General features: G+C 40.8%; 1 protein-coding gene across 1 annotated transcript; it reads right to left on the bottom strand.

Annotated features, from left to right (window-relative positions):
• Positions 1-930: 930 nt before the first annotated feature.
• LOC103780063 (WASH complex subunit FAM21-like) lies at positions 931-9,427 on the bottom strand (the record flags this gene model as incomplete). Its single annotated transcript, XM_008947712.1, has 10 exons — positions 931-1,105; positions 1,483-1,551; positions 2,903-2,981; positions 3,520-3,621; positions 4,675-4,722; positions 5,507-5,565; positions 5,959-6,052; positions 6,719-6,892; positions 7,606-7,671; positions 9,263-9,427. Coding segments are annotated over 10 exons (1,031 nt in total), but the record flags the coding sequence as incomplete, so codon positions are not given.
• Between the last annotated feature and the right edge of the window lie 230 nt (positions 9,428-9,657).

Below are 9,657 nucleotides of genomic sequence, written 5' to 3'. Positions count from 1 at the left end.
TACGGAACTTGTAACAGCAAAGACAGAGAAAGCAAACAGCATCCCTCTCCAGATAAGGTATGTGAAAAATAAAGCAAGAAGGCCATCATGTTCTCTTTCCTCTCAAACTTCTCCCACTCCCAGTTTACACAGCTGTACTACCAGATTCTTAAATCTTAAGCGCCCCTGACATTAGGTTTCTATTGCTTTTTACATGCACAAACAATGCTAAAATAAGGTCACAAATGCACTGTGTCAGCTGCATAACAAATTCAGAGGCAATAATTTGTTTTACACAGCTGTACTACCAGATTCTTATATCTTAAGCGTCCCTGACATTGCTAAAATAAGGTCAGAAATGCACTTTTTGCCATTCCTTCATTAAGTCAGCTCTAGATACACAGCACAAGAGTAAGCTTAAGGTGAACTTCTCTTGCCAGCAGTTAACCCAGGAATTGTACAATAAGTAGATTAGCATAATTGCAATACGGAACTTGTAACAGCAAAGACAGAGAAAGCAAACAGCATCCCTCTCCAGATAAGGTATGTGAAAAATAAAGCAAGAAGGCCATCATGTTCTCTTTCCTCTCAAACTTCTCCCACTCCCAGGGAGAGAGACTGACAAACTTTAGTCGTGGACTTGGCAATGCTGGGTTAACGGTTGGACTTGATCACCTTAAAGGTCTCTTCCAACCAAAATGAAAATAGAAATCTGGTTTTTTAAAGTAAACAAACTGTATGGCATTTGATTTACCTCTACAGGTAAAAGTGAGGTGCTGAGTAAGCCTGGCTGGAATTAGAACCTGTCAAATATAATGCTAGAACCACACTTGTATCTCTCATCAGCACCACCATAGAGGAGAGCTTTGTGCCAAGGGGCACTGCACCTCACTCGTGTAGTTCTGTTTCTCCACGGGGAAGCTGCACTGCCCCACTACTCCTGAACAGTACCAAGAGACAAAATGCTGCTCCTCCTCCACGCCTTCCATTTCTAGCCTCTCCAGCATTCTCACCTCTTCATCATCAAAGAGACCTGTTCCACCACTGAAGAGGCCACCCCTAGAACCAAACGGTGTGAAATCTTCATCAGTCAGCTTTGGAGGCTTGAAGATGTCATCATCTTCATCTAGAAAGCACAAGAGCAAATGACTGCAGTGGGACTGACCAAGTTTCAGGAAAGGGAAATAAAGAGACAACCAAAATAAACACTGGTTTGACTCCCTCCTCTTTCTCTCATAAATATGACATACACAGAGAAGCTCCTGTAGACATATTGGGTTGCATGTGGTTGCTTCACAAAACCACATTTAAGGAGGAACTCTCACTAAGCCTGTTTCTAGCCTTGTTTTACATGTACATCACAAAATAGATTTGTTTACAGACTCACCTTGAAGGATGCTCACTGGTATTCCACCCAGCTTATAGAGTAGGTGCCACAATTTCCTAAGCAGTGCCTTATGATCCAGCCCCCAGATGACAAAACAAGAGAGGAAGATATCCTACCATCTGATGGAACTCTAACTTCCTTCTTCTCTTTCAGGGATTTCCTTGGTTTTGCCTCTGATGACAGGGCTTTAAGAAGAAAATTTCAAAAGCAAAATTAAACAGTCCACTTTTACTGGTAGCCTGCTATCAATCCATGGTATAAAGGACCCAAAAAAATAATCTAACAAAGCTGACCTATATGTTTTCATGTGAATCAGACTATTGAAGCAATTCGACAGAGTACAAATTATAAAATTAGTACTTAAAATTGAAATAGTATCATTCTGTCAGGTACTATGGGTTCAACACAGTTGCCCACGCACAGACTAGTGTTGTCTGAGACAGATCCCACACAGAGCATGCAGAACCTTTGACCCCCTCTCAAAGGGCTCCAGATGCATTACACCTTGATTTCAGCTATCAAAACCAAAGCCAGATTCATTTCCTCTGGCCCTACCATCACAAGGTTATTTCACTAAACAGATTTCCCTGTAAACTGAAGAAGGTAAGCTGGTACGTTTTATACTCCATGGACCTAGGGTGTTTGAACCATGCAAGAGTACACAGACAGATTTCAGCTATCAAAACCAAAGCCAGATTCATTTCCTCTGGCCCTACCATCACAAGGTTATTTCACTAAACAGATTTCCCTGTAGACTGAAGAAGGTAAGCTGGTACGTTTTATACTCTGATATCCACGGACCTAGCGTGTTTGAACCATGCAAGAGCACACAGACACACTGTTCTTGTCTGTTACAGGACAAAAGCAGGCTCACAAGCATTGTCAACTCAGTTTCAGTCAGCTCTTTTGAACTGCTGCTTTGCTACAAAAATAACTACTTGAGGGAGGTCTCTCCTTTTGAAAGTGACACAAAAGGAAATGGCAGTATTTGGTCTAAAACATCACAGAAAACAGTAACAACGAAAAGTTCCTCTAAACACTGTATATTTAAGCCACAAAGAGGAAAAAAACCCAAACAATTCACATCACATGAAAGCAACAGTTTACTGCTTGAGGTGTTTTCCACTGTAGAGCTCACAGAAAGACTACAGTAACCAGTGCCTTCCACATACTTGCTTGAAACGGGAGAAGTACATGGGGTCAGACAGGGTTTTGCATGAAGAGGGAGGATCAGATGGGAGAGAAAACCTTGCCAATAATAGGTATGCCTGAGGAGTGACTGTCTCACCTGAAAGCAATGTGTTTTCCACTATAACACTCATTAAATTCCCATTCTGTCCTACAAGATGTGGCCAAAGATTTCTCAGAACATGAAACAGTGTCTTTAATTCCTCTTGTTGGTCTTTCAGGTGAATACGTATTAAAATAACAGATCTGTGTAGCTTCACATATGGTTACACAGAATTTCCTGCTCAACTCTCTCATGAGCCTCCCTCTATTTCAGAAATATTTATGAAAACTAAAGAGGAAACTTACATGAATGCTCTTCTTCCTGTTTGACTAGAACTTCTCCTTTGATTCGAGCTGCCAGCTCATCTGCAAATGATGTTGGCCTCTTCTTTTTCTGAGGAGTAGGGACAAATAACAGCATATTCTTTAAATACAATCTGTCTGCCAACTTGATGCAATTGCAAATACTGTATTCTACAGCTTCACTTGCACAATATCTTGTCTAGATTTTGACTGAAGCCCTCAGAAGAGGCAATGCAGATTTCTATTGAGAAAGCAATTAAGAGATCAGGCATGTATTGAGAGAAAAAAAAAAAAAGGACATTTCTAGTTCCTTACGATCACATAATTAATAGCACCTCATTTTCAGAGCAGGACAAGCAAGAAGCATTTACAACATAAATGCAACAAGTTCTTAATTACCTTTAAAGACAGTTTTGATGTCAGTTTAGAGTGCTAGAAGTACCTAGTTTAAAGGGGTAAAGCCTGAACAAGCATGCTGAAAGACCATTCATGATTTTTACAGGCCCCCTCTAAAGAATCCCATCTAATCTAACTGAGGGCTACCAATATAATCCCTGTAAGGACAGATTTTTCATGAGGGAAGTCAAATCTCTCCGACTGGGGAGGCAACAATTACTTACAGGCCTTGTGCTTTCATCTAAGTCTCCATCTTCATCTTCCTCTTTTTCAGAGTCAAAGAGATCACAGCCATCAGAATCATCTTCATCACTCATTTGTGTTCTCTAAAAAACAATGAATACCCTGTTATGTTCTTCTGAAGTTGGCATACAAAATGAGCGCAAACAGACATCTACTTTAAATATTCAAAGCAAACTACCTGAGTCAGTCTGGGGAACTTCACAGCTCTTGTGAGGCAAGGAAGGAGTGCCTCTAGCTCCAAGCAAGTTGCTACATTCTCTAGTACGCCACTGTGCCACATAACCAAACATTTCTGGACCAGAGACACAACCAAGCACACCAAGGCCTTCCTCTTCAAGGAGCATACTGCTACTACACACAAGCCTGAATGGCTTTGGCTGTTCTGCTTCCCTTAGTTTACAAACTCCTCTCCACTAAAATATAGCATTTAGCCTTAACTCAGGAACATTGCAATCAGCTAGTAAAAAATTTTATCATCTTGAGTTATTCTTAAGCTGGATAGCAGAATGACACACAATACATGCTCACATCTTGGGTTCAACAAGAAAAAGAGGATGAAAAAGATGAGGGGAATAGAACGTGCAGTGGCACATCTAAACACAGGTAAGATTCCTTCTACTGCCACCAACTAAAGTCATACTTGAAGTTTTCAATCTGAACTTTTATTTTCCCTTTTCATTTGTTATCCAAATGGACATACTTTTCAAATATTTAATACTGCTCACACCTTTTGATTTCATGTCATACCCAAACCACACCGTTCCTGCACAGTAAGTTTAGCATTTTAATTATAGACTAAATAATCCCACAGGAGTGTAGTTTCCCTAGAGTAGATTCTTTGGGCTCTCATTGCTCCAAAGTAATTCCTGAGGGAAACGCTCATCGGGCAATACCATCCCACAGTCACTTCCCATCTAATGATGGCTTGCAAGCACGTCTTTAAGCCCAACCCAGGTTCTATTTCCCAACACAGTGGATCTGACCAGGACAACCCTCCAATAGAAAGTTATACATATCAGGCTTAACCAAAGTTGTTAACAGTTAATTGTCTAGAGCTCTTATCTCCTCTTTCTTGCACTCTCACTGTGTCACAAGTGGAAAGGCTTTCAGGTATGCACCAGATTGTAAAACCATACCGTCTTTTGGTCATCTTCACTAGGGTTTCCAAATTCATCATCTGATTCCTGGAACAAAAGACCCAAAGATAAGTATCACACACTACTTTGTCCAGTGTTTACAGGAGAGGACTCAGAAGCTCTGGACTTGCTTAGGTTTGGACACTCAGATCTCCTCACTGTGACGTGGTGAAGGTTTTGTTTCCTCACTGCTCACCAACTTTATGAATGGAGCTCACTAGAAAGTCAGGCAAAGACAGCAAGCTCCATCCGACAGCGTATTTGAGTAACTCAAAAGGGATTTAACTTTTGCTGAGCAAAGACATCAAAACCAAACCCGGGAAAAAGGTAGTGCTTTCACAGCACAATTACAAAGCAGAGACATTCCAGCCAAGGCAGGCAAAACATATCCGAAATTGATAGTCCCATGCAGAGCAGATTCATTAGGCAAAGCCTGGAGGTGCGTTACTGACACCTACTTAAGCTTTAAACTTGCTCCTGCTAGTCTCCATCCCATTTTTTGTACCTGTAATTTACAACAGGTTTGTTCTCCATAAAGACAATTCTTGATAAGAAGCCGATTTGCTTCACTAAGAGAAATTAGACTGGGATAAAACACTTCAGTTTGAAGTATTCTACTGTAACAACATTTAGAGCCAATACTGCTTTATTGCTCCTCTGAGAAGCTGCAGAATAACAAAATCACATTTACCACAACCAACATGGGGAACAGATCTTGTGCAACATTATTTTGAGACACCCCCCCCATAAAAAAATAAGGTAGCTAATGGCCTCACACACAACAAAGAACTCACAAATGCTTGTGCAAAGTAGCTGGTGCTCTGTCACATACCTCTTGATCCTTTTCCTCGCTGTCAATTACACTTCCACGATCGCTATCTATTGATCCTTCTATTGTAAATGAAAGCAGACAAGTTAAGGTCAGATATAACATCTGTATGCAGAGCAATGTGGTCACCAGACATATCAACAGCAACTTTGTTAGGAGAACTAAAAATTAAGTAGAAAAGAGTGGTTTGGAAGAGCTTCGAAGACTGCTGAAATTTTAGCACTTTGCATTTCCAACACACAGAGCACGAGTTACTGAACAGCTACTGCTTTGTGTACCAGAAAAGTGGTTGTTACAGTGTGATGCACATTTTTTTTCCCTAGATAATTACAATGTACATCTAAACATACAAAACCACTAAGCAACATAATCCAGGCTGTGAGTTAAAAGAGACCAAAGTCTCAGATTAGAAACTAGTTACCCACATATGAATAAAAGTCTATACCAGCACACACCTTCACTAGAGAGATCTCCAAGGCCAACATCATCTTGTTCCATAAACTGCTGAGAGCCAATCAAGTAAGGTAAAGGCCTATCAATGTAGAGATCCTGGAAAGAGATAACATCAGGTCTTTCTGGCATCTACCAACAGTTCTACACTGCTGTTGAAGACAGAAATCTTATACCCCTTGTTTTAACTCAAGGAAGATACAAGCTTGTTGAGAGTTCCACCAGACACATACTTCAAGTCAGCATGGAACTATGCCAGGCATCTGAGGTTTATTACTTTTAATGCTGTCAAAGAAAGGAGCTATTTCTATTCAAGTGGTCCCAACTTGTTTTCTAGGTGTCATCTACCAGAAGAATATCCTTATAAAGACTTGCAGGCATCAGTCTTAGCCCAAATCCCACATCTAGGGTACTTAATTATTCAAAGAGTAAAAATCCCCTATAAATACAGTTTGTACCTAAAAAGCATGAAATTTAAAGATCCCACTCCACCCAGAATCGAGGCTCCCCTTTCTAAGTTCACTGCCATTAAACTAGCTCTCTTCAGTGTGCCACACCTTAATGCTAACCCAACTGCTAGACAAGCAGGCTACACAAGGAGTAGCTCAGCGAGGAGCACTTTTTCAGATGTAGTCATCAAATTCTCCTTTTAAGTAATGAACATCAACCTTATACCAACGCAGAGATACTGCTGACAGAAGCAAAGAGCAAGTCCAGCAAAGCCAAACACAAACCCATGGTCCCAGCAAGAAGAGGTCTCTGTACCTTTGGCTCAAGTATCAGTTCTACCCTTTCGTTGCTTTCCTCCTCCTCCGAGTCAGAGTTGCCTGCTTTGATGTCTAGCTGCTCAAACGCGCTGTCCAGAACTTGCAACCCATAATTCACTGCTTCTTGGATTTTAGGGATCAGATCAGCTTCTTTCTGCTCCCGTGTCTTTTCCTTTAATAACAGGAACAACACACTCCTGTTGCATTTTTTACTCAACGCTCAATCTCACTGCAACATGCATGGAAAAGTTTAACTTCAAATTAGCCCAATGAAACCTTTTCCACTATATGTAAAAGAAAGACCTTCAGAACCACTTTTAGCTTGACTTAATTCATCTTTATCACTCCCAGAAACAGAGATGTTCTAAACATCCACGCCAGCACAGTGCTATCTTATCTGTGCTCCCAGCCCATCAAGGGAACATTTAAGGTATAACACATTTAGACCGTAAGATACATAAAAAGCTTTCTGATATTTTATCCCTGGGGATTGCAGTCAGATTCTGCTTCCCCAGTTCACTCCCTCTGCATCCAGTATGAAGGCCTAAGGCCTCAGTTCTCTTGCAGAAAGAACACACACAGCCATTTGAAAAATCAGCACACAAGTCTTGTCTAGTGGACACAGTACTGAGCTTGGGGAGGTCCTAGCAGATTACCACACATAGTACTAGCCTCCAGTGTTACTGACAAATTTATGTTTGAATGGCATACACTATCCAACAGAGAGATAAGCTGTAAATATCAGCACGGTAAATTTGAAAATGAGAAGGTAGAGAACAGCTGCAAACAAAACTGTAAATATCAGCAAAATAACCTTGAAAACAAGAAGGTAGACAATAGCTGCAAACATACTGCCAACAGTCAAGGGAGCTTCAGTTTACTCACCTGCTCTGTTTTGTCTCCAACATCAGCTTTGGGAATAGGCTCTTCAACTTCTTCATCATATACCCTCTAAAATGTCAAGTAAATTTAATTAAAGTAAGAACATACTGATGCTGGGGCTAAACCACGGGCACGACCAACAAAATAAAATACACTGTTAATGTATGGCTAATTACACATTAATTCATTACACATTTAAAAAAAAGAAGCCATGGATGATACCAAGCATCTTCATGCCCTTCTTCATGCATTGAAGTCATCATCCTGAAGTTACTGTCAGGCGGCCTCTCAACCCAGCTGAGGTAATTCAGGACTGCAGTCACTGCAGGAGTTAAACCCTTAAACCCTCTTCACAAATTGACCTGAACATGTTTTAAAAAGGACTGTTTTAAACCCCCCCTAACATAAAGCTATTCCAAAAACTTTCAAAGTTGAACCTATGTTTACTTATGGGCTGTTTTCCTTTTGTTTTCTGTCATTTAGAAGTTTTCCTTCTTTAGCATTTACCCTTCTGTACTTACAGAGAAGGTTCACATTCCCTCAGCCTTCAGTTTGTTCTGACAATCCCTCCCATCTAGCTCTGTTAGCACTCGTTTATGGGATCAGCTACAAGGAGACACAGGGGAATAAGAAGTCTCCCTTGAACCTGCAAACCTAAATTCAAATCTCTCAAACACAGCTGTAGCTATCCCCTGGGAGGAGAGAGATCTCTCACATTAACTAGATTGAGAGCTAGAAATAAGAACCTACATCTGTGCACTTAAATTTGGGAACAAACAGCTTCAAGTACCCAATACTTTTAGTACAAACTGTTCTCAGCAGAATCAGCATGCTGAACAGCAAAGGTGGGCCAGAAAAGACATTGCAGCTCTGAAAAAAAAAACCCAGCACCACCTAAAAAAACTCACAACAGAAATACAGATTTCCTTTGGCTTGTCTTCTGCCAGCATCTTTCTAATAGCAGCATCATGGCTTCAGATGAGGCACGCGTGGCCCAAGAGCAATGCTGATCAAAGCAAAACACTAACTAAAACTCATAGTGATAAAAACCCCTCAAGACTATTGAAACTCTACATCTTAATTATACACATGCTCCTAGTGATACAATGTTGTAAAAGGCTTTCAAGTCTAGCTTTTACCTTTCTAAAACAGCAGTACTCATAAAGTGGGAATATTAACCAATAGGCTCATCATGAGCAAACATAACAGACAGCTGCCTACAGTCCAATATTTTTAATGGCAATTGCTTTTAGAGTAAAATAATAACACTGGGCAAATTTACATGATCGTATAACATTCCTGATCTTTAGACAGCCAAGCACAGCCAAATGCTACACTCATGTTACCTGTAAAGGTATAACAAGACAACCCACAGATCCCAACTCACTCATAGTTCTGAAAACAAAATTCTGATCCCCACATCACCTATAAACAAGGAAGGAAGGTACCTCAGAGGATGCAAAAGGCAATCTGCCAGTACTGGATAGTGCATCACTCACAAAGGAATTAGCACACCCTTTAACAGAAAGCAATTAAAAGCCACTTCATCTCTTAATTAACATCAGACTTGTCAAAGAGTCAGATTGTTTCTCTGCATTACCATAAGGGACAACACCAGTGTATGAAGGACAACCTTGCTGTCCTGCAAGAACATACTCACATTCTCTATGAACTGCGTATTGGACAACATAAGAAAGTCATTGAAGACATTATGAAGACGACAGTCTGTGGCTTTTGTTTCACTAATCAATCCATCTACTTGCTTTTTGATTTCATGAGTCCGGGAAATGGTTTGCTGTGAGAACTCTTGCAGAAAACGCAGAAGCTGTTTACAACAGAGGAAAGCAACCGTCAGCATCCAATTCCTTTTTTCTTTTGGCACCGTTTATGACACTGGCAGAGCTGATTAAGATAGAGACAGTTTAGACTAAAGCAGCCCCACGTCTCATCCTACTCCACTTCCACTTCGTTTCGCATTTCCTTTCCGGCCAACTCCCTCATTTGAGTTTTCTCGCCCGGACCGGAGCGTTAAAGCAACGGGAGAGCCCGCTGGGC

Source organism: Merops nubicus, unplaced genomic scaffold (assembly GCF_000691845.1).
Source record: "Merops nubicus isolate BGI_N331 unplaced genomic scaffold, ASM69184v1 scaffold15189, whole genome shotgun sequence".
Lineage (NCBI taxonomy): Eukaryota > Metazoa > Chordata > Aves > Coraciiformes > Meropidae > Merops > Merops nubicus.
The sequence above is the reverse complement of the archived record's forward strand: the minus strand, read 5'-3'. Positions and strand labels throughout refer to the sequence as shown.